Below are 27236 nucleotides of genomic sequence, written 5' to 3'. Positions count from 1 at the left end.
ATGAAGTGGTGTGGATGTTCTGTTCCATTTCAGACTGTCTGCCAGAAAACCCAGATGCATAGTAGAGCTTACGAAGCAGCGACTCAGGCTTTGAAGGCCATCAGTAAGGTAAGAGACTTTCTCCAGCTCTCTTTGTGTGATCACATTTTTTGAAGAATGAAACGGGCTTTTCTGCAGTTAGGAAAGTGATGGGAGGCAAATTGGTTGAGAATTGTGTTGAGAATTGTGATTTGCTTGTAAGGTGTTTGCATGTCTTCTCATTAACAAACACCTTACAAGCAAATCAGGGTGAATGTTTATTGCCATATAACCCTCCTGAAAATGGGAACAAATGCTCCATAGAGCAAATTGGAATAGATGCTCAATAAGGACTGGACATAGTCTAACCTCCACATAAGCTTCCTGCAAGCATATGAGGATGAATGCTTCATAAACTGGTTGTTTGGGGGAGCCCCAGAATTGGTCGCTCAATGTTTAATCTAATGAAGGAAAAAACAAGGAGATGCTTTCTTGGACAGCTGGGGCTCTCATGTGTGGTCTAAAGGTAAAGGTACCCCTGCCCGAACGGGCCAGTCTTGACAGACTGTGGGGTTTGTGCGCCCATCTCACATTTATTGGCCGGGGGCCAGCGCTGTCCGGGGACACTTCCGGGTCACGTGGCCAGCGTGACATCGCTGCTCTGGCGAGCCAGAGCCGCACACGGAACGCCGTTTACCTTCCCGCTGGTAAGGAACCAATCAAAACAAATCAATAAATTCTGCTAGAAAAATTCATATTGTCAAGGCCACAATGGATTTCAAGAGGCATCTGAAAATAGGGAGGGGCTGTTCCTGTCAAACCTCTAACAGGAGATTGCCGCAAGACACACTTTAGCAACCCATTCCTCTAATTCAGTGGTGTCCAAACTATTTTCAAAGAGGGCCAGATTTAATGAAGTGAAGGGCTGACTAAAGGGCTGAACAGGGTTGTTGACCTTTTTTAGGATTGAAGGATTTAAGTTGTTGAGGTTTTTTTTAGGATTTTACCCCAGGAAATAAATTGACCGCCATGCCGGATTAGGCCCCCAAAACAGACTTTGGACATGCCTGCTCTAATTCCAACATTTGGGGTTTGAGTGCTGTTGCAGATGTAGCTAAAACTGAATTTGTTTAGTTGTTTAGTTGTATCTGACTCTTCGTGACTCCAGTTTTACATGTGTAAAACTGAATTACACATGTGCAAAAAGTGGAAGGATCAGCAGACTCTGGGGAACCCCAACTTTTGCAGATGTACCCAACCCGTACCTGTCCCCCCAAAAAAAGGGAGGAAGGAAGCAGCCCAGTGAGGGCTAAGCATGTTCAGTGAGCATGAAATGCTGACTGATGGACTGGAGGGGGGAGACTCAGAAAACCAGGTGGGATGGGAAATAGAATACAGTGGTACCTCGCAAGACGAATGCCTCGCAAGACGGAAAACCCGCAAGACGAAAGGGTTTTCCGTTTGCGAGTTGCTTCGCAAGACGAATTTCCCTATGGGCTTGCTTCGCAAGAAGAAAGCCCATAGGGAAATCTCCGGGGACCTCTTTTAAATGCTGGCGGTGGGGAGCAAAGCCTCCCCTACCCTCCGGCCTTCAGAAGAAGTCCAGGAAGGCCGGCGGGGGCCGAAAGGCTTTGCTCCCCACCGCCAGCATTTTAAAAGCAGTCCGGGATAGCAGGGAAGCGCTTCCCGCTATCCCGGACGGCTCTTGAAGGCAGGCGGGGGGGGGGAGCAAAGACTTTCGCCCCCCGCCCGCCTTCAGAAGAGGTCCAGGAGCTCTTCTGAAGGCTGGCGGGGGGCGAAAGTCTTTGTCCCCCCTGCCTGCCTTCCCAGAGGCTTTTAAATCGCCCCGGACAGCGGAGAAGTCCTCTGCTGTCCCGAGGTTTTTTAAAATTCTGGGGGTGGGAAGAAAAGCCCTTGTCCCCCCCCCAAAGCCTTCAGAAGAGGTCGGGGGACAGACTGTCCCCGGACCTGGTCTGAAGGCGGTTTCCATAGGAACGCATTGATTGATTTTCAATGCATTCCTATGGGAAACCGTGCTTCCCAAGACGAAAAACTCGCAAGAAGAAAAAACTTGCGGAACGAATTAATTTCGTCTTGCGAGGCACCACTGTACAGCCGAAGTCATGGAAAGGAGTGTCACCGAGGAGGGTTAGAACTGGCAGGCTGGAGAGGTGCACAGGAGCACCCCCGTGTTGCACCATTATTATTTTTCCTGCAGCTCCCACTTGTGCAGGAGATGACGATAGAGACGATGTTGCATTTACAAAAGTATGTTTCTGCCTCTCCTTTATGCCCCAGCTCGTGAAGAGGTGCAACGAGGGTGCCCACACCATGGAGAGAACCGAGCAGATGTACACGTTGCAGAAGCAGCTGGAGTTTGGAAAGATCAAGGTGTGAGATTTGGAAAGTGTAAATCTTTTTTCCTCAGAAAAACCCCTTAGGCTTGATGGCAAGTTGTGGCATACTGGTTGGACTTAGGGGCCTGTGAATCCTCCCTTGGTGACCTTGGGCCAACTGCTGTTCTTCTCCCTAACCTATCTCACAGAGCTGTTGCGTCTAACTCCCTTTTAAAAACATCCAAGTTGTTGGCCCTTGCTAGAACTTCACCTTTACACCCAGAGAGCCCACCTTGTTGCTAGGCCTTGTGTTCACCTGGGCCTTTCGGAGACAAAAGAAAGGGAGTATTTTGAGGAGGGGCTGTTTCTCAAAGTTGGGCGCGGTCTGGGAGACAGTGCCATTTTGGATTTGCCCCTGGATAACTCTGAATGTGTCTGGTTCCATGATGTACTTGTATAACCTTTTGGTAGATTTTGCTATATTGACCAATGTCACCCTGGGTCTTTCCCCAGAACTTCCCACTGATTTCTGCTTCCCGGTGGCTGCTGAAAAGGGGGGAACTCTCCATGCCTCTGGCGGAAGAAGGTGGAATTTTCCGGAAGGGCTCTGGACGTGGGAACTGCTATCTCTTTGTGTTCAACGATGTCCTGATCATCACCAAGAAAAAGAGGTTTGTGAGAGGCCATTTTTAGTGGAACAAACTTCACCTCGCGTAGGGGGAATTTTGTTTTGTGCATGATTTTTTTTTTTTACCTCACGAAGTCACTCGCAATGCACTTCAAGGCTCTGCTTCATTCATTTGGCAAATGCCATCTCAGTCCCTGATGATGCCTCTTTTAAAATTAATATTTATAGCAAATTTAACACAGAAGTAAAAACAGAGGGGAAAATGGGAAATTTTAAAAAAAACCCTCATCATCTCACGCTGAAAATACAATTGCCCTTGACACATCCATCTTAATTTAAAATATGCAAATCTGTATTAGCCATCCAAATGTCCAGATAGCTGTCCACATGAAACTGATATTTTTAAGAAGTATGTTTAAATGTAGCAAGGGTATTGTAAGTCCTCAAACCATTGCATTAACAGGCGCTGGGTGCTTATCCTTCCAGGATTGAAGTTATCTTGCCAGGTGTGCTTTCCTGGGGAGGACATCCCACAAACCTGGGAGCCACCACTAAAAAGGCCTGTTCTTACGTTTCCACCCTCCACACCTACGGGGCACATGAAAAAGGGCTGAACAGGGATTTGAACCCAAGTCTCCCTGGTCAACCTGGTTTAATTCTCTCTTAGTCTCACTCTCGATATCCTTCTGTGATACAAAAAAGAAAGAGAGAAAATTAGGTAGATTAGGTAGATTCCTTTTAAAAGGGGTTGAGTCTCTGGGTGCTTTTAAGGACTGCTTCCCAGCGACTGAGGTAAAACCCAAGAAAAGTCTGTGTAGATGTCCTGCCTAATGTGTGAGGGTTTCTGGTTAATGCCTAGAGGCATCAGCAGTGGGGGGAAAACCTGACGGAAAGAGGCTTTGAAGACTATCTTGAGAAGAAGAAGAAGAAGAGTTTGGATTTGATATCCCGCCTTTCACTCCCCTTCAGGAGTCTCAAAGCGGCTCACATTCTCCTTTCCCTTCCTCCCCCACAACAAACACTCTGTGAGGTGAGTGGGGCTGAGAGACTTCACAGAAGTGTGACTGGCCCAAGGTCACCCAGCAGCTGCATGTGGAGGAGCAGAGACGCGAACCCGGTTCCCCAGATTACGAGACTACCGCTCTTAACCACTACACCACACTGGCTCTCTGAGGGCTGCTCAGAACTGCAAATGGAAAAAAAACCCATCAGTCGTGTCACAAAGGACTGCTGGATGGAGGGAAATGGCCGCTTCTTCAGAGGAGTGTGTTCTGGTGTCAGTGGGATACATCTTACTCTCTTCTCTCTCTCCCCCCACCCCCCGACATTGGGTTTTGGTGCTCTTTAGACACTAAGGTGGAGATCCTGTGGCCCTTTCATTATGGGAAGCCTGCAAGCACGATGTGGTGTGTGTGTGTGGTCATGTGATGCCCATGACAAGTTACCTCAGATTTGCAAATGTGCCCATGGACCCAAAGATTACCAATCTCCTATTATTGCCCCTTCAGTGGGTTAACATTTGATGTTTTGAAGATTCGGGATGTTTTCAGTCACTTGGGGTCAGGTGGCGAGGATGTTTCTGGCCAGGCGCTGGTGTGCAGAAACACTTGAGAACCGTCTTTTGCAATAAGGATGGAGCTGAGGAATTTCTTGTGGAATGTGAAGTCATCAGAAGCTGCGCATTGGTTTTTTGTTTCGTTTTTTTCTCTTTGCTAGATTGCGGGACTGTGGCCTTGTCCCTACATTCCTTCTCTGAGATTCGCCGTCCTGGCCAAGACTCTATTTCACTAGTTTTTTCCTTCCCTCATTCTTTTTTTATGTCATTTGGGGGGAAATCTCCCCCCACCCTGCTTGGAATGCCTCTTGCCTGCTCGCCGTGGAATGGTGAGCGGCTGATTTATGTGGGAAGTGCCTGCCAAAGGGGACGTGGTTTGTGGCCTGCCCATTCCCAAATGATTCTTTAATAGGAATTTTGGCACAGAGAGGAGACAGGCTTCTGTCTGTCATGGGAAAACTCTTCCTCTCTCACACATCAGGCTTCAGTCACTCTCTCTGGAATTGACTGCGGAATGCCAGAATGGCTGATTTTTCATTTCATTTTATAAATCATTCTATAGCAGGGCTGTGAGGCCTGCAGTCTTCCAGATGTTGCTGGACTCCAACTCCCATCACCCCTGACCATTGATTGTGCTGGCTGGGGCTGGTGGGAGTTGGAGTCCATCGATGCTTGGAGGTCCCACAGGTTCTCCAGTCCTGTTCTACAGCAAGCAAAGAGCCTTGAACAAAGAATTTCCCCAAGGAAGGACCATCTTGCTCTTCAATGTGAATCCTGCAAGACCAGCTCCCTTCCTTGCTGGCCTCTTTCTGCCTGGTTGGGAGGGAGGGGCACTGACTGACTGACTCCAGCTACAAAAGTTGAGGCTGGCGAAGAGGCCAATACCATCTTGGTTGAGAGTCCTTCACAACCTGCTTCTTGGGATGCTTACAGACTCTTGGGGTGGGGTATTGATTAGGTGGGTTCGTTGGGATCAAGATTTAATTTTGGAGCTGTTAATTTTGATGTTCTTTATGATTTTTTTTGTATCTTTATTTGTAGATCTTATTATGACTTGTGTGGGGATTGTTTAACTTTGTGGCGCACATTTTGATATGTTTTTATTTATTGCTCGCAACTGCTTTTGTTATATTGTTGTAAACATGTAAATCTTTCCAAGTTGTAAGCCGCCTTGAGAATGGAATAATGTTATGGTATAATAATAACAATTTTATTATTTATACCCCACCCATCTGGCTTGGTTGCCCCAGCCGCTCTGGGCGGCTCCCAACAAGAATATTAAAAATACGATAAAACGTCAAACATTAAAAACTTCCCGATGCAGGGCTGCGTTCAGATGTCTTCTAAAAGTTGTGAAGTTCTTTATCTCCTTGACATCTGATGGGAGGGCATTCCACAGGGAGGGCACAACTGCCAAGGCAGAATACTAACCAATGATGATGAGAAGGGAACTTTGGAGGGAACTGTGGGATATTTTAGGATGCTTTGTCCCAAGCTGTCGAAAACAACACAGCCAGTAGATTAATTAATTTACAGCCTTCCCTGGCCTCATGCCTTCCAGAATATGCTGGACTCCAAATCCCATCAGCCCCACCCAGCATGCCCAGTTGCTGGGGGATTATGGGAGTTGTAGTCCAGGAACATCTGGAGGTTCTTCTGCCACCATTATAGAAGGAAGTTAATGGTCACAGTTGCCTTGGGGGGACTTTCATTGTTCACAAACCATTTTGTAGCAAATAAAACGTTAGTGCAATTCCGCTGTACACAATTCTTCCTGACTCTTGTCTCGTGCCCGGTCCCTTTCACTGGCTCTTTTTTATTTCTTGCAGCGAGGAGAGCTACATGGTTCTCAACTACGCCATGCTTGACCAGCTTTCGGTGGACAAAATTGAAAACCCGGATGCTCCCTCTTCTCCCCCCGGCAAGCCGGGTTCGAGTGGTGCATTCCGCTTTGGCCACTTGTTCCGTGTGACCATGAACAAGGACAGCGAAGGCAAGCGGGAGGCGATAGTGATGGCCGCGGAATCCCTGTGAGTATTGGTTTGATTGGTGCAGAGGGCTGGCATCACCGGGCACCTTCCAGGGCAGTTGTGCCCAGTGGGTAGAGGGCACGTGATCAAGCAGAGGTGAAGGGGGGGGGTGGACACTGGAGAGAATTCTGTGCTTGCTGTTGGGGGGTGGCTGTTTGCACCTTACTTTCCCTACCCTTCAGCCCTCTGTGCCGTCATGGGATGAAGCCTTGTGTCCATCCAGCTCACTACCATCTACACGGACTGGCAGTTGTTCTCCAGGGTTTCAGACGGGGGACATTCTCAGCCCCTACCTGCAGACGTCAAGGATTGAACCTCAGACCTTCTGCAGGCAAAGCAGATGCTCCACCACCAATCCAACCAGTCTTTGCAGGAACTGTGTAACTAAGAGCTAGTGCAGGGGTGGAGAAGTTATTGGATGTTATTGGACTACAACTCCCATCATTCCCTGCCAGCATGACCAATGGCCAGGCAGTATGGGCATTGTCCAACAACATCTGGGGGACACAGGTTCCTCATTCCTGATCCTGCGTTTGCTTTTTTCCTCTTCGCTTCCATCCCTCATTCCTGTATCTTTGTCTAAGCCTGAAGGTAGCGGGGTTTATATTTGCAAGGCACCTTGGGAACCTATTCCCAGTGGGATTAATTGCATTAAATATATAGGGTTGTAGCCAACCTTAGTCCTACTAATGATGTTTTACTGTGCTTGATGTTTTAATCTGTTGGAAGCCGCCCAGAGTGGCTCAGGCAAACCAGTCAGATGGGCAACAACCAAACAAATATTCAGAATAGACCCACTGAATTTAATGACCATACCTAACTTGGATCCGTTGCTTTTAGTGGGTCTGCTTTGAGAAGGACTAACACAGGATACAGCCCATAATGCTTATGTTGTTACATGCCACTCCAGTCTCTGAGGAGTGAGAGACACCAGGGGTCCTAAGGGCTTTTTCCAGGGTTCAGTTTCCTTGGAATGAAGGTCACCGGAGATTGTGATGCATTTAGAAGATACTATTTTATTTGCATATCTATACAACCTGGGGATACGGGTGGCGCTGTAGGTTAAACCACAGAGCCTAGGACTTGCTGATCAGAAGATTGGCGGTTTGAATCCCCGCGATGGGGTGAGCTCCTGTTGCTCGGTCCCTGCTCCTGCCAACCTATCAGTTCGAAAGCACGTCAAAGTGCAAGTAGATAAATGGGTGCCGCTCCGGCAGGAAGGTAAACGGCGTTTCCGTGCGCTGCTCTGGTTCGCCAGAAGCGGCTTAGTCATGCTGGCCACATGACCCGGAGGCTGTACACCGGCTCCCTGGGGCAATAAAGCGAGATGAGCGCCGCAACCCCAGAGTCGGTCACGACTGGACCTAATGGTCAGGGATCCCTTTACCTTTACCTTTACAACCTGAGCATAGGATGGAAGGGCTCACAGCATTAACTCCCAACAGATCTTGCTTCTCTATTAGTCCAGCATGGAGCAAGTAAGTCTCTGTGTCTCCAGCTTCCAGACTGCTTCATGCTCCTTCGCCACAACTCTGGCCTATAGGTCTCCAATGTGGCAGCCCACCAGTTTTCCTCTATGGTGAAATAGCAACTTCTTTTGTCATGCTAAATTACGGTACTTAACAGCCAAAGCCATTAACTTGATAAAGGAACTGGTTTGGCAAGCTTGCTTTTATGCATTCTGCCCGGACAGATACAGGATCTCAAGAATTGGAAGGGACTTGGGGGTATCATCCAGACTGACCCCACACTCGCCAAACTCATAACAATATATTTGCTTTGTAAATCCTTTGATTTCTGTGCTTTTGGCAGGAGTGACCGTGCCCGATGGATCAGGGCATTGATGCACAGGGAAGACAAGGAGAAGGACACTGCCAACAAAGGAGGTACAACTTCTTATTATTATTATTATTATTTGAAAATCTTGTGCTTCTCTTAAAAAGAACTTGCTGTATCTATGCAGAGCTGAATTGAGTCTTGAATCATGGCTCTAAAACAGGGCTAGAGCTCCTTCCCTCCACCCCCTTGTTGTTGGACTCTAAAGTTGTCATTGTCCCCCTCCAGGGCTGGATGAAGTGGTTGCATCCAGTGCTGTGCTTATAGAATCATAGAACTGTAGAGTAGGAAGGGACGGGGGGGGGGTCATTTAGTCCAACCCCCTGCAATGCAGGAATCTCAACCAAAGAGTCCCCAACAGATGACCATCCAACCTCTGTTTAAAAACCTCCAGTGAAGGAGAGTCCCCCACCTTCTGAGGGTGTCCGTTCTATTTAATGGTACGCTGGTTCCACTGACAAAATCCTTTCCAGCTGCAGAATGTTGTTGCCCAAGAGAACATTTAAGCAGGTTTCTAGAGTGCACAACAAGCTCCTGCGCCTTCCTTTGGATTCTTCTGTTGTGCAGTATTAAAACTTGCCTTATCTGTGACTGCAAAAGCCCTTGTTCTAGTGGATGGAGATCACTGGGTGGGTATAGCCCATCCTGAGGCCTTAAGCCCAGGGGTGGCCAACATGCTGCCCTCTGGATGTTTTTGCTGGACTACAACTCCCATCATCCCTGACCATTGAGCGTGCTGGCAGGGGCTGATGGGAGGTGTAGTCTCATGATGTCTGTAGGGCAGCACCTTGGCCGTGCCTGTCGCAAGCTATTAGCACCATCATCATAATTATTATTATTAACGTTGTTGTTAGCAGTGTTAGCATTTATCGGTTGCTTTTTCCACAAGAGGTGACCCAAAGCAGTTTACAAAATGGTGCAAATGTTAGGCACGATGTATAAAAACCAGAACCGAATGAAAACCTAAAACCACCTGTCCATTTTATATATAAAAGGCAAGTCAGACACAGAGCCCCCCCCCACCCCACTGGAAGATTAAAAAAAGGAGCCGCAGGTAATACCTATTGTCCTCCAGATGAAGGGCCCAAATCATGGATTAAAATAAAGAGTTTTTGCCTGGCATCTAAACATAGATGATGTTTCAAGTTACATTTTTAAAACAAGCACCTTCTGGATGTTCTCATCTGCTTCCTCAAAGAACAGGCTAATGTATTGGGCTAGTTTTGAAGTGAGCCTGAAGGTGCTTCTCACTGCAAAGGAGCAAAAGAACCTGGGAGTATTCCAACCCCTTACCTGAAAGAGGGGAGTCATTCAGGCAGGTCTGGTTCTCTGAAAGGGAGGGTGTTGGTCTTGGCTCTGCCCCTTTAAGAGATGCCTTGGCCTCTGTTCTCCCTGATCTGAGGGGGAGGGGAGGGGGGAGGACAGTGCTAAACAAGGAATGTGGCTTTTTCCACCCTTGAGTGCAGAGAGCAAAAATCCAAAAAGGAACTGAGATTAGTGCTCCCTCTGGTGGTTCATGCGGAGTTTGGCTGTCTAGCGAAGAGCTCAATTCCAGAGAATATAGCAAGTTGGATTTCTGCTGTTGCAAATGTTCAGTGTTTGCAGGAAATGGGGCACTTTCATGTCTTCATTCCGCCACCCCCAGGACGCTGCCTTATGCTGAGTCTGTCCTTTGGTCCATCTAGCTCAGAGCTCAGTTGGTGGAGCATGAGACTTTTAATCTTGGGGTCATGGGTTCGAGCCCCACTTGGGCAGAAGGTTCCTGAGTTGCAGGGGGTGGACTAGATGACCCTCAGGGTGTCTATTATGTGCACTGTGGCTCTTCAGGGTTACAAGCCTGCCTGGACTTGCTTAGGGATTGAACCTGGGACCTTCTGCTTGCAAAGCATCTGCTCTGTCACTGAGATGCAGTGGCAGCAGGCTAGGCAGGAATCCAACAGGTTATACAGGCTGACATCCCCCCCCCCATTTTAATATGTTGGTTTGCTTCCCAAGGAAAATCCAAAGTGCTTGATGAGCAAACCAGGAAACAGTTCAGTTAATGGAAAGTATTGGAATGGAAAGTCAATACAGTGGTATCTCGGGTTATATACACTTCAGGTTACATACGCTTCAGGTTACAGACTCCGCTAACCCAGAAATAATACCTCGGATTAAGAACTTTGCTTCAGGACAGTGGCGTAGCGTGGGGGGTGCAGGGGGGCCGGCCGCAACGGGCGCAACATCTGGGGGGGTTGCTCGCACTCGCAGCTCTCTGCCCCTACCTGGCTCACTCACTCTCTCTCACTGCAGTGCTGTGCTGTGCCTTGCCCCGGGTGCTGACAACCCACGCTACGCCACTGCTTCAGGATGAGAACAGAAATTGTGCTCCAGCAGCGCAACAGCAGCAGGAGGCCCCATTAGCTAAAGTGGTGCTTCAGGTTAAGAACAGTTTCAGGTTAAGAACTGACCTCCAGAACAAATTAAGTTCTTAACCCGAGGTACCACTGTATAATGAAACCATGGCATAGCCTCAAAACAGAAAACAAAAACCATGGCATCAAAATAGAAAGCAAACTGCATTTAAATTCTTGTCAATGCAATCTATGGATCTAAACTCAAAAGCCGTGTTCTCCCTCCACTATTTAAGGCAGTATCTTCTGAATACCAGTCGCTGTGACTCGCAGGCAGGGAGAGTTGCTGTTTCACTCAGGTCCTGCTTGCGGGCTTCCCATAATAAGCATCTGTTTGGCCACTGTGAGAACAGGATGCTGGACTAAATGAGCCATTAGGCCTGATCCAGCAGCTGGAGTCTCCTTGTGTAATTGATTCACTAATGTCTCAAAGTCTCCCTGCTTGACCAGCTTCCCCAAATCTCTACAGGGCAGGCTAGCCACTTCCCCCGAAGTCAGCCAGAAGCTGAATGTCAACGCAGTGTGCAAATAACTATCATTCTCAAAAGTCTTTTGCCTGCCAAACTGAAAATTGTGTGGTTGGAAAGGAAGAGAGGGGGACTTTGACAGAAGCATTCCCTACATCTTTGCCCAATATTTCCCACGTTTCTTTGGTCCATTGCATTTCAACCAGATCAAAAAGGGCCCCCACAACTCGAGAGCTGGGTGACCTGCCTTGCAGACATCAATCCCCAGGTTCAATCCCCACACATTTGATGCTCCTCTAATAACAAGCGCAGGTGGCCCATGCCACCAAAAATGGAGCCACTGAGAGATGCAAGGGGAGGTATTGGCAGAGCTTGAAATAATCTGAAGGTTTACCAGAGTGCAAACACACACTCTTAAAAGAAAGGTCCAATGAGGATTGAGCATTGCGAACAGCCACTGAATGTTGCCCGTTGAGCAGAGAAAGGAAAACAAGAAGTTGATGTGGTGGGGTTTGCTCTACTTCAGCTCCTTAGACTAGGAGTGGGGAATCTCAAGTCTATGGGCCAAGGCTCTCAAGTCCCACCTGTCCTGCACTTGACGTCAGGTAAGTGCAGGCCTCTGAAGGAACAATCAGCTTAAAATGAGCTCTCTTGATTGTTCCTTTGCTGGAGAATGGCACATTCCCAACCACCCGATGACTGATTTTCATTTCACTTTTAATTTGTATACCGTATTTCTATTTTACAATACCCAAGGTGGTTTACAAGCTGAAGAAACAAAGAACGTGCACCTTAGAACAATCTAATCCAATACAAAAATATGATAAGAGAACACAACTTTAAAATAAGCAACTTATATAAAATATAGTAATTTTCAACAACCCATTAGAATGGTATAGAATCATATTAAATATCAGCATATTAACAATTATAATAAATAATTTCTAAACTATAATCAATAAAACAACGGCAAGTCACAGTGCATAAAATAATAATACTTTAATAATATTGGCAGTGGGAGCATGCCTTACTCCAGGAAAAGGTAGCAGTTTCCACTGAATGAAGACTGCTTCTCCCTCCCGGGGTCGCTCCTTGAACCTCCACTTCTCAGAGGTTCAAAGAGCAGCACAAGGTTGTTTGCACTGTGCTTTGAAGTCCTGACTATCGGGGCTTCAAAGCAAAGCATCACCTGATGTCATCACGTTGTTGGGTGAGTGACAGTTGGGCAGTCCCACCCATCTTCCACTAAATGATACTGTGACATCAGGTGATGGTATGCTTTGGCCTGGCAGGCATGGGGAGATAATCCTCTAGCTAGATAAAGGTTATCCACCTGTGCCTTGTAGTATCTTTGGGAAGGGCATGACTGGCAAGAGCCTAGAACGAGAGAAATTCTACTAGGACATGAGTGCATGCTGCAGCATTTATTTTTCTTTGCAGCTCCCACTTTGAACTTCATGCATTTAAAGGTTTTTCTAAAAGGATAGGAGGGAGAAAGGAATGCTTGCATTGCTCTTTTTCTTCTTCTCTCTCTCTCTCTTTGCCCCTTTTGTCTCCATGCTGGCACTCACTCTGTGTCCCTCTGTTTCTCCAAGATCTCAAGCAGGTGGAGATTGTACGGGCTTACTTGGCCAAGCAGACGGATGAGATTTCCCTCCAGCAAGGCGATGTTGTCCTATTGCTGACCAGGGAGGAAGGTAAGTGTGCTTTGGAAAGAGATGGGTTTCCAGAGGTAGATTTATGGGACCGGTTTGAGAGGACCTGGAGTAGGATATGCCAGGGCTTTACACCCAGTTTGTAGGTGTGATTGTGGGGTGTGTATGTGAGGAACCTCCCCAGACCCTACTCCACACTCTTCTCAATTGTCTTTGCTCAGCTGAAACATGTCCTTCAGCTGTGATGTTTGCCTGGATGGGTGTAGAGATCTCTGGCTTTTTAATGGCTGGAATCTAAGCTCCATCTGTTGCCTCTGGCCCTGCCAGCTGCTGGCCCCTGGAAGATTACTAAGGAGGGAATATGGCCCTCAGGACTTGAAGACAGAGAGAGAAATCACCACCACCTGTGCAGTGAATATTATAAACAGAAAAAAGTTCTTCTCTCTTAACAAAATGCCACTTCAGAAAGACTGAGTTTAGGAAACCATGAATGATAGCCTCCATATCCTATATACAGCACAATAGACTTTTGAAAATTGCAAGTGTGTACAGTTACGCTGCTGTATGGCTTCTTAATGGTTTTTGAAAATAATCATTTTTGTACTACAAGAGATATAAATATCTTGCGTTGGGAAGTCTTAGAACTACTCCAGTTATGATGTTGTTTTTTTTAAACCAAGGCCTAGGATTGCAAATGTTTGGCTGCCGAAATGTTGAAACGCACCTGTCCAGTTCATCTAATAAGCATTTTTAATTGCAGTTTGACCTTTTAGTAGAATATAGGGATGATTTTTTTTATAAAAAAAAAAAGTTTGTAGCCTGTATGGAAAATTAAAAGCTTGTGTTTATGTTTGCAGAAGCTGCAACTGAATGTTTTAGCTTAACTTTGCTCTTTTTGAAATGGAGGCAATAATGAATGCGATGCCAGGCTAGGAGCAGTGGATCAAGTGCCCCTTCTCTCTCCTCCTTCCAGGCTGGTACTTAGGTGAGCGTCTGCGTGACGGCGAGAAGGGCTGGTTCCCGCAAGCCTGTGCCCAGGAGATCACCAACCGCAGCGCCGTGGAGCGCAATGTTCAGCGCATGGAACGGTTGCGCATAGAGACAGATGTGTGAATGCTGGAGCATGTTGAACATTAGTCTGCTGGAGCACTTGGGACACAAAGCCAGCGGTAGGGCCTGCGAAGGCAGACCTGGGTTGCTGACTGCCTCTCAATGTGCCTCCTGGTTCGGAAGTGAGCTGTTGCCTGGCTCGTAAGGTAGCCGCCGTCCAAAGAGATGAATGACCTTCCAGCCATGCCGCACAATGGACGCACCTTTGTTGGGGGACCACCTGGGTTGAGGCATCTCCCTGCTTCCCTCCCCCTCCAAAAAAGGACACAGTTGTTCACCTGGTTGTCTGAAGATGGTGTTTTGCTGGCGTTCTTTGCCCCCCGCCCTAAAGGTCCTCCTTGGGTGTTATCTTCTGTGGTCTGTTGTTGGTTGTTCAGATGATGTACAGATAACGTTCTGTCCAGATTCGTGGTATGATTGTGTGTGTGTGTATTGTGGAAGCTGCAATGCTCAGGGAAAATGGGGTTAATGTGACCCACAAATTATAGAAGCTGGCTTTTAATTTTGCTATTTCCTGCCCCCACCCCCAAACCCGCAGCCACGAGGACACATTCCTGTGCAATCAGTTTGATGTTTGCAGAGCCTTACACCTCCCTCCACCCTCCTTTGCCAATTTGCACAGATGTGGTGAATCCAATATATGTTCATGAGCCATTAAGCCATTGCACTTCAGTAGTGCTGTGTGATTCTTATAGTTGGAAGAACAATGCCTTTGAAAACTTTTGAATGGACTCCTCCTAGTCTGAATACATTGCACTGGCACCATTTTATTCTTTTTAGCATGGTGGTTTCCAGCGTGACCTTTACAGTGCAACCCTAAACATGTCTTGCACAAAAGTAAGCTCCGCTGAGTTCAGTGAGGCTTACTTTTAGGTAAGTGTGCATGGGCTTGCAGCCTTATATATCTTGGCTGCCTTTTGACGTATGTCTAGCTTATGGGCTACAATGAATTTGGGTTTAATGTCTAATGCTGACTCTTGGGTGTACTGGTTTTAAAAGCATTTTTGTTCGGGGCATTTTAATAAATGGTCCTGCCTTTTATACAGTATGTGTAACTCTGTTTTTAGACTTCATTGTTAACATAACCCCCTCCAAGTAGTTTGTTTTCCTGTTGTCTGACCACTGTAATTATCCTGCGCGTTCTGGATCTGCATGAGTCTAGCAAGTGGACCGGAGTGGTTTTGACTGGGACAAATTGCATTGCTATAGTAACCCTGTTTCCTGCAGTTCCTGTGAGCTTGGAGGGTAGTTTTAGAAAATGAATGGTGTGCCTTGCTGTATATCTATTTAAGCTGATTAAATTCTTGTATGATTTGGAACGAGGTGCGGAGGGTTTGTTATTTCTACACAGGAAGACCATTGGTCCATCTAGATCAGTATTGTCTACCCTGACTGGCAGCAGCTCTCCGCAGTTTCAGGAAGGTATCTCTCTCCCAGCCCTGCCCAGAGATGTTGGGGATAGAACCTGGGACCGTCTGCAAACCAAGCAGGTGCTCTCACCACTGAGCCTTCCTACTTCAACCCAGGATCTGAAGCTTTTGCTTCAAGGGGTAGGGTACCCAAGGAGTTGTTCAGCCACCTGGGGTGCATTGAGATGTGGTGTGGATTGTATTGGCGATAACAATGACATTTCTGTCACAGTTCCTACTATTCCTTTTCTACTGCAGGAAATTAACAGCGCAAAAAACTCTTGCCATTTTCCAGGTCGACAGAGTTGCAAACGGATATCTTGTGGGAGCAATTAACACAGAAGTGAGCGCTAAACTTCCACTAGATTTCCAAAAGTGGCCTTTATGCCACGTGAAAGAACACACAAGATGTGAAGAGGCTCAGGTAAGGAAATGGAACAAAATGCTGTCTGAGTGCCGCCTTGGTTAGATTTCACGTACAACATATTTGAAACTAAAGTGGCGTTTCTTACGTAGTTTGTCCTGCAGTTTTTGTTTCAAGGAGGCTTTCCCTAAAGTGTGGCTCAGTCACTTTGTGGGAAAATACTACTATAATTATAGAGTTGGAAGGGATTCCAAGGGTCATCGAGTCCAACCCAGTGCAATCAAGTGCAGTCATCATAGCTAAATAACCCCTGACAGGTGGCCATCCAACCTCTGTTGAAAAACCTCTAGCAAAGAAGAGATCCTCACCTTGAGACAGCCCATTCCACTTTTTGGTACAGTTCTAGAAATGGGCTTAGCCGACTTGAGTTTGTAATCTTTAACATTTTATCTTTCTCTCATCTTATTTGTAATTAGCTGTTTGAACGTATGCTTGGGAAGCGGTTCATAAATCTGCAAATAATCTGTTGTAAGAAGCTGTGTGTGTGTGTGTGTGTGCTATGGGGAAATGCCCTAAAGCTCCTAAATTTAGGCACCAGGACAGAACTTTATTTCTGCAAAATGTGCTTTTTAAAACCTTGCTGACTGTTTTTTTTAAAAAATGATCTAACATAGTTGTTTCTTTTTTAAAATAATATTACTTGAAACATCTGTATAGCACTGAGTATTCAGAGCAGTTCGTATGCAGGCCCCGAATGCAGTCTTCGCAAGCACCCTGTAAGGTAAGTCAGCATTACCATGACAACCCCCCCCCCCCCATATTGCAGATTATTGCAGGGCAGGGAGCAGACTGAAGCTGAGAGAACAGCTTCCTTAATGCTACCCAGCAAACTTGAGGCACATGCAGGATTTGTCATAGGGACATCATGCTGTGCAAGCTCGGTTTCTTAGGCTGCATTCCTATTCCCTGCAGCTGGGAAGTAAGGTCCACTGAATTCTGCAGGTCTGCCTTCTGAGTATACCTGAACACTGTATACCCGGACACTGAGGTCCAGTGCCGAGGGCCTTCTGGCGGTTCCCTCACTGTGAGAAATGAAGTTACAGGGAACCAGGCAGAGGGCCTTTTCGGTAGTGGTGCCTGCCCTGTGGAATGCCCTCCCATCAGATGTCAAAGAAATAAACAACTATGACATTTAGAAGGCATCTGAAGGCAGTCCTGTTTAGGGAAGTTTTTTATGACTGATGTTTTAATGCATTTTAAAGCTTTTGTTGGAAGCCGCCCAGAGTGGCTGGGGAAATAATAAATGGCTACAGGGTGGAAATAATAAATGGCTACAGAGTGGCTGTAGAAATAATAAATTATTATTATTATTACTGAGTAGGTGTGCATAAGAGTGTATGTGAGTCACTTTGCACTTGATGATTTTTAATGCTAAAACCAGCTCAAGGCCAAATCTGGTGATGGGGAGGAGGTATGTCAAAATTATCCTGATAAAGATGTGGACAATGACATGAGAACATAAGAGACTGCAGGATCAGGCCGAGGGCCCATCCAGTCCAGATTCTTGTTCTCACAGTGGCCGACCCAGATTCCTGTGGGAAGTTTGCAAGTGCAACTTCCCCTTCTGCAGTTTCCAGCAACAGCTGGTTTGCAGAAGCATTCACTGCCCCTGACCGCAGCTTAGTAGCCATCAGTCGCCTTGCCTTTGGTGAATATGTCTCATCCTCTTTTAGAACCATTCAGGTTGGTGGTATTCAGTATTCTAGAACTGGGGAGGACAGAGAGGCCATCTGTGTATGCAACGTAATTATTGTTATTTTGGGCAGGAGGGGACCCCAAATTAATTTTTATTTTTGGGTTGGACATAATAAAGGTAAAGGTACCCCTGCCCTTACGGGCCAGTCTTGCCAGACTCTAGGGTTGTGTGCTCATCTCACTCTATAGGCTGGGAGCCAGCGCTGTCCGTAGACACTTCTGGGTCACGTGGCCAGCGTGACAAGCTGCATCTGGCGAGCCAGTGCAGCATACGGAACACCGTTTACCTTCCCGCTGGTAAGCGGTCCCTATTTATCTACTTGCACCCGGGGGTGCTTTGAACTGCTAGGTTGGCAGGCGCTGGGACCGAACGACGGGAGCGCACCCCGCCGCGGGGATTCGAACCGCCGACCATGCGATCGGCAAGTCCTAGGCGCTGAGGTTTTACCCACAGCGCCACCCGCGTCCCTGTTGGACATAATACCGTGTGCCAAAAATCTGCCACCTTCACGGAGGATAGCATAAAGTGTATACAGTATATAAATATAAATATATATTTTAATAGAAGCAAGTGACAACATTATAATTTTGTCAGACGTATGGCAAGACGTTCTGTAGTATTGCAGCTGGAAAAAAACAAAGATCTGTAAACCGATGGCAGGAGTAAGTCAGAGGTCATGGATTGTTTCCAGTCTTAGTCCAACACAAAGTAACAGGCACGACTGACTTAAGTCCATTAATTTCTACGGATCTGCTTGGGGGTAAAACACAACTCTGAGGGGACAGCAAAGAGGGTAGATAGCAGGTAGGTGGTGCTTTTGAAAACAGGCTAGGGCATTACGGACAAAGGAGCACTAATCTTGCAAATAAAAACTTCCATTAAACCGAAAAGGCAAAACTCTTGTCTACTAAATTTTAGCTGGGGGAAGTTTCTGATGTGTTGTCCCCAAGCACAAGTATGAAAGCTAAAACCTTCACATATAAAACACTGTACAGCTCCACAATTTCTGATTACTTCTTAAAGCCGGGTTCAAGTTCTTATGCATGACACATGATAAAAATCTCAGTGGTGATGGTGAGTTCTTTCGCTCTATCTCTCTTTGCTACAATAGCTCAGCTTTTAACTGACTCTCTTTTTTATTTCCCAAGACTTAGCCCTTGTAAAGAGGAGCTTGGGCAGTGAGTGTTTCCCATGTCTTCTGGCTCAGTGGAGTTCCTTATCGGAAGCGCTGGGAACTTCTGTTTTCCAGATTGGCAATGGATGTTCAAGGTAAGATGATGATGCTTTTGCTGCAAACCTACCTCGCCTTTTGCAAGATAAAGATTGAGGGAAAGGGTGAAGATGTGTGTTTGGGGGTGAAATTCCTGAATTGTTTGGTTTTTGCTCTCCTGTGAATAACCGATTTCTGTGCCATCGCTACTTTAAAAAGGAAGACTTCCCTAGGTGTTCTGACCCCCCCTGGTGCCACGCAGGATGGTAAAATCCTGCCCTTTTCATCCTGTCTTGGTTCCCAAATTGCTTAGAGTCTTCACAAAAGTACTTCATTGCAAATACGATGTAGGCTGTCGGAGATGCAGCAGAAAGTTTGTGGGCCACCAAGCACGTTTCAGATCTGGCAGAGTTCCACGTTTCTGTTTAAAAACATCAAGTGGCTTTCCCTCATGGCTGTATAGGGAAAGGCCAGGCAAAAAGCTTATAAAAGACTCTAAAACAAGGAGGAAAAAGCACGCTTAACAAAAAACCCCAACAACCATAGGGCTCATGCATGAATTAATCTAACAACTTTTTAGCTCTTGCTCGGAACAAGTTCCTTGGTCTTTCCCCTCTTCCATGATGGGAAAACAAGGATCATAGCAGAAGTGATGTTCCTATAGCATTTCACAAGCCCCTGCTTCTTGCAATCTCTCTCTGATGATATATTGGTGGGGGATGATGGGCATTGTAGTCCAAAACAGCAGGAGAGAACCAGGTTGGCTAAAGGTGGAGCAATGGATCAATTCGTCTTATGCAAAGCCAGGCAGTTAAAACAACCGTCCCCAAGTCTGATGTATTTAGGCTTTAGATTGCAGGCTTAATGGCTCCTTTGTATATACAAAAGGCAACCTAAAGTAAGCAACCCCACAAACTTTTTATGTGAAATAATCTCAGGCTGGCTGGTGCATCTGAAATGCAAGGCTACGATTCTTCTACAAATCCCTTAGGCCGGATAAATGTAAAGGCAGCAAAACAGTCTGTACCTTTGTAGTGCCATGTTTTGCACCTGGGGCCTTCTGGGAGTTAAAAGGGGCTATATCCTCTCTCCTCCTCCCCCCCCCACCACCCAGCAGCTTGCCACTCTCAAGCTCTTGGCTACTTACTATGGGGACTGTTGAGATCATTCTATCTCAAGCACCAGGGATGTTGTGTTTCAAACAAACACACTTCCACCCTTTGTCTCCCACACTTTCCAGGGCTACACAGACCCATGGGGCCTTTCGCATAGCAAGTAAGAAGATGCAACTTTTCATACACCTGCCCATAAATAATACCTTTACATAAATACAGAATCCTGCTATTAATAATTCCAGGCAAACAAGAATAACTCATAATTACAAGCTTTTGCTCTTTTTAAGTCCAGAAGCTCAGAGACAAAATGGCTATGCTTAAAAATGGTTTCCAGATTTTGTGAGTGGATGAGATGGAGGATTGGGGGGGGGGGGTTTCCACACTGCCTTGTTGGTTTGAAGCAGATATGTGCTTCTTTTGAGTTGTTTTCACTCAGTCTGTGCAGGACGACCGCTCCTCTGGGCAAAATCTAGGATTTGTTGCGCTCTTGAGGGGTCGGATCTGCAAGCTGGTGTGTCGCGAGTCGGGTGAGCTAGTTCCATGCTTGGCAGCCAACCCTTGCAGCTTCTGCCCAAGTCTGCGCTGGAAGTGATGAGTCCAGAAACTAGTGCTTCACAGACTGGGCAACCACCCTGGAGGAAGCCCGGTAAAAAGTCCGAGACTGTGCAGCTGTAAGAGGAAAATTATAATGTGTTAGAGGCATGGCCTCAGCAACAGGGCTCTGTAGTTCAGTGGTGGAGCCCCTGCCATGGAAGCAGAGGATCCCGGGTTCAATCCCCGACATCTCCAGGTACTAGGGCTGGGCGGTGTTTGGTTTTCAGCATCGTGATATATCAGCAGCTAAATACTGCAGTATACCAACACATCACGATATCTGAAATGTATCTGTCTGCTTCTTCCTTGCCACCTTAGGGCAGGAAGCAGCAGCCAGATACAGCGCCCAGCCCTTTGGCTGAGGAAGCCCCTTTATCGTATTGCTCCGGCTCACACAAGCCAGACGATAGGGTTGCAGGCAGGAAGGGGCAGCCAGTCTTTTTCCTCCCAGTTGGGCACTTTGAAGGAAAGAGACTCCCTTTGCTTGCTTGTGGGAGGCCAGGGCTGATGCAGCTTGTTCCCAACACCCAGCGTGTGGAGGGAACAATATAGTGAGGCGAGCCGGAGGGGGGCTCCCTCAAAGACCCCTGCCTGCTTTCGCCCAAGCGGGTGCACTGCATCTTTACTCCCAGGGGAGGAAAGACGCAGCCTGCCCAATGGCGACCAAGCCCATGGAACCTGCTGGGCTCCATTCACAGGGTTCCCTCCGCCTTCACACGGGTGGGCAGCCTCTTTCTCCTGAGAGAAGGCGGCAGGGAGTAAGCCGTGTGATCACTCTGTTTGCACGGTGGCCTCAGGCACCGCCACTGTACAGGTGGGTGGCATCTTTATACTGCTCTGCTGAGGGGTGTGCAGCTGCCCCTGCCCCTCAGCGAGCAGATGAATGAAGCCCCCACCTGGTCTGTGGAGGCTTGATCAGCCAAGAAGCAGGCTTCCTTAAACTGCCCGCCTGTTCAGCTGATCAAGCCTCCACCTCCTGGACAGTGGGCTTTTTGTTAAATTGCTCCCCAGAGGCACAGACAGCCGCGCCCACCCCCTCAGTGGAGCAATTTAAAGAAGCTGCCTGCTGGCACAATGAGGACCAGACAGCTTCACCCGGTAGTCTTGCCCTCATACTGGTCCTGGGTGATGTATCAATACATCGCCCAGGCCTTTCTTGGGGTCTTCAGATGCTGTTGGACTGCAACTCCCATTATCCCTCAGCACTGGTCCTTCTAGCCAGGGATGGTGGGTGTTGTAGTCTAACATTATCTGGGAACCCAAGGTTGATGTAGACCCGTGATGGCCAAACATGGCCCTCCAGCTGTTTTGGGGCTACAACTCCCATGATCTCTAGCTAACAGGGCAGGGATGATAGGAATTGTAGTCCCAAAACAGCTGGAGGGCTGAGTTTGGCCATCACTGAATTGTAGACCCTATGGAGCTAGGTGGGCCCGTGGTCTAATTTGGTCCAAGGCTGCATCCTATGTTCTGACACCCCTTGCTCCCCACATTAGCCAGCTATATATCTATATATAAAACAACTCACATTGTTCCGGTTGTCGTCTCGTGTGGGTTAGCAGCTGTGGCAGGCTACCTGAAAGTGAAGATGTGTTAGTTTTGTTCTGTCCCTTCATCTATCTGTCAAATTTATTTCATCACAATTCCATCTCACCTTTTTTTTTTTTTTTTTGCAAGGAGTTCAGGGTGGTGTGCATCCCTGTAGCCTAGTGGGGATTTAAGCCCAGGTCCTAGTCCAACACTCCTAAGTGTGGACATGACCTAGGTCCAAAATCCTACTGGGATGAAGCCCGAGTACTCCCAGTTGGCTCCTTCCTTCCATGACCATGGTAAGAAAGCACAAAGTATTACATTTGAACCAGAGATCCTGATTTCCACCCACCCAAACAAAACCAGGAATAGCTAAGCCTATAGACACTAGACCAGGGGTTGTCAACCTGGTTCCTACCGCCCACTAGTGGGCGTTTCAGGATTCTAGGTGGGCAGTAGGGAGCTCTACAGCACAAGCTGAATCCTCCTTCCATCAAGCACTGGTGGGTGGTAGGTATAAAAAGGTTGACTACCGCTGCACTGGACAGTGCTTTTCTTCTAGAAAAAAAGGGTGCTGGTACTGTGTATCCTTGAGTACCCCCAGAAAAAAAGCAACGGGTTAAGATGGACAAATCACAGGTTATTTGGGAGAAACCAACAATGTTCTCCCTTCGTTCACTGCCTTGATTCATCACTTGTCTTGGCTGAAAAGCATCCCTGATGGAAAGTGGCTCTCGGTGGGGGTGTTCTCCTCTTCTCAGCAGTGTCACCCCTATGTGTGGGACACAAACACCCCCATCTCCCTGCCTCAGTTTCCCTCCCATAGCTTTCCATGAAAAGAACAATGGGAGGGAGGGACTTTGGTGATATGGCACCCTGAACGATGACAACATTTGGTGTGCCCTCCAAATTTTTTTTTCTTATTTTCACACAGATCTATCTCCCTGAAAAAAAAAGTCCTTCTTTCTCTCACACACACAAAACTCACCAATTTTTCTTTCTATCTCTGGTACCAAGAAGAAGAAGAGTTTGGATTTGGTATCCCGCTTTATCACTACCCGAAGAAGTCTCAAAGCAGCTAACATTCTCCTTTCCCTTCCTCCCCCACAACAAACACTCTGTGAGGTGAGTGGGGCTGAGAGACTTCAGAGAGGTGTGACTAGCCCAAGGTCACCCAGCAGCTGCATGTGGAGGAGCAGAGACAAGAACCCGGTTTACCAGATTACGAGTCCACCACTCTTAACCACTACACCACACTGGCCTTTTCCAGTATGTGAGCAAGAGGGAAATTGAGGGAGGGCAAGCCTCTTAGCATTTCATGGCAGCACTTCCCTCTCCCATTTGGGGTCTGAGGTGGATTCCTACAGGGGCTGGCTTTCAAAACTCAGCTCAGCATGTGTGTTTTGCACTCCCTAGGTGCTCAGACAACCATTACAGTGTAACGACAGACCAATACAATTATTATGTATATAGAGAGATACCTACACAAAATTTTCTCAGTCTCTCTATATGTATACACACAATGAATTTGTATAAAGTACAACTACTGCAGCCTTTTTTGGACTTGACTACTTTATTCTGCAGGTGCTGGTGAAGAAATGATCTCCTTGAATATTATCACCTAACATGGGTATTTGAGTGAAAATATATATATATATATCTCCTTTATTTTGGAAAGTTATTTGTTCACTATGATTTTGGACACCTCTTAAGTTATTGTAACCAAATATTGCATGATGGTTCCTGAGATCAAGAAACACATTTTCACCTATGTTTGGATATAATTAGATGTCATTTTGTATTTGCCAGATTTAAATCTTTCCAAACCTCAATGATACTTTTAGTATCTTACAACAAACACCAGCCATTTCCCCCCAGCATGTGCTTATATATATATAATCACACACACATCACACTGAAAGTAAAAAACAAACCCACATTGCCAGCTGTAAAGATTCTCCCTCAGTTTCCTCACTTGGTTGAGGAACAGTATTATGGAAGCAGGTCATTTCCCTACTAGCAGCTGAACAGTGGAATGATGGAGGCCAAAGCAGGCTGCTGCACATAGATAAACTCAAAGAAATCCAGGATTTCTTACCTTCTTGACACATTGCCCCTATGTAACCGTTGAGGCAAACACAGCGGCCATTTTGGGCATTGCAGTAAGCATTGGACATGGAGCACTCGCACGTCAGAGCACAATCGGGGCCGAATTTCTTCAGTGGGCAATCTGGGTTAGCAAGAGGAACAAGTCAAATCACAGACGGTGCAATGCTAGGAAGGGATCTCACCCCGGGGGGAGCGAAGATTCTGCCACACACATTTAAAGTATAAAAATGTCCTGAAACTGGGAGGCCTTGACTTAGCAGAGGCGATAATCCCATAGCAACAGGGTCTGCCCTGTATAGCAGAGGTGAGGAACCCAGGACCCCCTTGGGTTTGACCCACTTGCCAAAGCTGACTCCCACCCCCTTAGCATAAGATTGGCAGGTTTCCATCAGTCCACGGCAAGACACTTAAGGGGGCAGAACCTGATTGTTAACCTTGGGAGTGGCGGGGAATCCTGGATAGCTCAGTTGGTTAGAGCATGATACTGGTAACACCAAGGTTGCAGGTTCAGTTCCCTTATGGGACAGCTGCATCGTGCTGCATTTGCAAGGGGTTGGACCAGATGATCCTTTCCATGATCCCAGCTGATACACAGACTAAACTTGGGATGATGAACACAAAATTTCTTTAAAGCAACCGAAAGGGGAAGGGCCATAGCTCTGTGGTAGAGCATCTGCTTTGCATGCAGAAAAGGTCCCATGTTCAATCCCTGGTGGCTCCAGGTAGATGCAGGGAAAACTCCTGCCTGAAATTTTGGGATGCCACTGCCAATCTGTGCAGACTTTACTGAGCTAGATAGACCCAATTACTCAGGTGACTTCCCAAGTTGCCCACCTTCACATTCTTCCTAGTGCAAAAAAGTGAGCACTGCTGCAACAGCTAAAGCAGTCCGTTACTCCTGTAAGCTGCTGATTAATATAACTTTGGGGCTGCAGGGGCAATTTTCAGGTACATTTCCATGTACAAAAAGCTCCTAGAGGCCAGCAGGTATCGGATCCCCTAGTGCACCTGTGTACCTGCAGGCTGCGAAGTGCTCAGGTGTGAAGGACTAACAGACAACTCAGAGTTTCCAACTTGCTGCAGCTGAAAAGGACCTATTTGCATTGCTAGCCCAGCCATATGGAAGCCAGCCCACTCCTGCCCTCAACAAGGTGTGACTTGTTTCTTTGTAAAGATGATGTAAAGATGATAAACGCACTCACCCACGTCACACTTGGCACCCGTTTTCCCAGGGGGACAGAGGCAGCGGCCACTGGTTGCCTCGCACGGAGCGTTCCCCTCACAGTCACACCGATGTTGACACTTGTCTCCGTACGTCCCCATGTCGCACACTGTGGCCACCAAAGAGATATCCATTGTTACTAAGGGTTGGCAAATCGGTCTGTTTCCCCCCCCCCCCCAGTTTCTAATATTTTCAGTATTAAGCTCAGTTATCCATATTTCTGCAGCAGTCTGCAATTATTTATTATTTTTAAAAATCCTGCATTACAGTCTATTCCCCCCCCCCTGATGTTTTAAATAGATGAGACTACATACACATTTTTCGGAGTTGCTTTCAAATGCAAACTATTTGGAAATCTGTACAGGCCCATGTTTCTGACATGTAATGATATTATACGCCCTTAGACCGTAAATTACTGCTGCTATGCTATCTGAAGGATGTTATCCCGGAAGATGAGCAAGACATAAGTAATCAGCCATTTAACTGCTGTAAAGATTATTGTAGCTAAAAACTGGGGCCGGGGGTGTATGTATCTCCTACTAAATGTGAATGGTTCAAAAAAATCTGGTCTATAGTAATCAAATTTCCGTATTTTTCGCCCTATAGGAAGGACTTTCCCCCCTTCAAAAATGAAGGGGAAATGTGTGTGCATCCTATGGGGTGAATGCAGGCTTTCGCTGAAGCCTGGAGAGCGAGAGGGGTCAGTGCGCACCGACCCCTCTCGCTCTCCAGGCTTCAGAAAGCTATCCGCAAGCCTTGCGAGCCCGGCGGGAGTTCCCGAAGGGCTCGCAAGGCTTGCGGGCAGCAGCCCAAAGCACGGGGCGCGCTCCAGAGCGCACCCGGGGCTTCAGGCAGATCTCCGCAAGGCTTGCGGAGAGCAGCCTGTTCTGGGGGCTGGGGTGGAAAATAATTTTTATTTATTTATTTCCCCCCCAAAAAAAAAAATAGGTGCGCCCTATAGGGCGAAAAATACGGTATCTTAATACACATAAACCAACCTACCGTATTTTTTGCTCTATAAGACTCACTTTTTTCCTCCTAAAAAGTAAGGGGAAATGTGTGTGCGTCTTATGGAGCGAATGCAGGCTGCACGGCTATCCCAGAAGCCAGAACAGCAAGAGGGATTGCTGTTTTCACTGCACAGAGATCCCTCTTGCTGTTCTGGCTTCTGAGATTCAGAATTTTTTTTCTTCTTGTTTTCCTCCTCCAAAAACTAGGTGCGTCTTGTGGTCTGGTGCGTCTTATAGAGCGAGAAATACGGTAATAGGTTCTTGGGAAAATGGGTTTCCTTCATAATGTTTCTGAATAGTAATTTTCATGATACTGTTCAACCTTGTGCTGCTTTCAATTTGTTCTAATGTTATGGTGTTATGGGTATATATTTATTTGCTTTACTGGCTCTGATGTAATCTCACAAAAATTAATCCAAATTTCAGTGTACATTTGCAAGCAGCTTCCCCTAATATAATGTCATTTTCACTAATGCATGCATTTCTTTACACACTTTCTCCTAATGCAGAGTTTTGTACACCTTGCTTAGTTGAAGAAGAGCGCCACAAAATTCAGAGGCATGCAAATTTCGAATGACAGCCCAAGTTTCAATTTGAATACTGCTTCAGGCAGTGTGCTAAAGTGCGGACCAAACCAAATCTCTGCCACATCACTGTTACAGCCATAGGGCAAGAGAAAGATATCCTTTCAACCAGAGCATTCCTTCAAACCAAGGAAATCAAAATTAAAACGAGAGTACCACTCCATTGACAGTTAAAGAAACAAATGGCTCAGACCTGGGTGGAATGGCCCACTATCCTCCTAAATAGTATATATAGCAGGGGCTGAGAAGCTTTTTGGCCAAGTGGGCCAGATATTTCTCTCTCCCACAGCCCAACTTTGGCAGGT

The 27236-nt window shown here is 46.8% G+C and overlaps 2 protein-coding genes across 6 annotated transcripts in view; one reads left to right on the top strand and one right to left on the bottom strand.

Annotated features, from left to right (window-relative positions):
• Nucleotides 1–15347, top strand: part of ARHGEF16 (Rho guanine nucleotide exchange factor 16) — a 37913-nt gene extending 22566 nt beyond the window's left edge. Inside the window, exons 9-15 of the mRNA XM_082230037.1 lie at nucleotides 34–108; nucleotides 2317–2409; nucleotides 2868–3025; nucleotides 6367–6567; nucleotides 8380–8453; nucleotides 12859–12960; nucleotides 13892–15347. Of these exons, the coding sequence (XP_082086163.1) occupies nucleotides 34–108; nucleotides 2317–2409; nucleotides 2868–3025; nucleotides 6367–6567; nucleotides 8380–8453; nucleotides 12859–12960; nucleotides 13892–14031 (843 nt within the window). The 3' untranslated portion in view covers nucleotides 14032–15347. The remainder of the gene's footprint in view (nucleotides 1–33; nucleotides 109–2316; nucleotides 2410–2867; nucleotides 3026–6366; nucleotides 6568–8379; nucleotides 8454–12858; nucleotides 12961–13891) is intronic.
• A 2749-nt stretch (nucleotides 15348–18096) lies between these two features.
• Nucleotides 18097–27236, bottom strand: part of MEGF6 (multiple EGF like domains 6) — a 218049-nt gene continuing 208909 nt past the window's right edge. For all 5 annotated transcript variants that reach the window (XM_082229747.1, XM_082229746.1, XM_082229749.1 and 2 more), the window contains 4 exons: nucleotides 25318–25446; nucleotides 24105–24236; nucleotides 22005–22052; nucleotides 18097–20551 (listed from right to left, as the gene is read on the bottom strand). In XM_082229747.1, coding sequence (XP_082085873.1) covers nucleotides 20487–20551; nucleotides 22005–22052; nucleotides 24105–24236; nucleotides 25318–25446 — 374 coding nt within the window. In that variant the 3' untranslated portion in view covers nucleotides 18097–20486. The remainder of the gene's footprint in view (nucleotides 20552–22004; nucleotides 22053–24104; nucleotides 24237–25317; nucleotides 25447–27236) is intronic.

This window comes from Podarcis vaucheri (assembly GCF_965113315.1).
Source record: "Podarcis vaucheri genome assembly, chromosome: 7".
In the NCBI taxonomy this organism is placed as follows: Eukaryota; Metazoa; Chordata; class Lepidosauria; order Squamata; family Lacertidae; genus Podarcis; species Podarcis vaucheri.
This window is presented reverse-complemented; position numbering and strand designations above follow the sequence as displayed.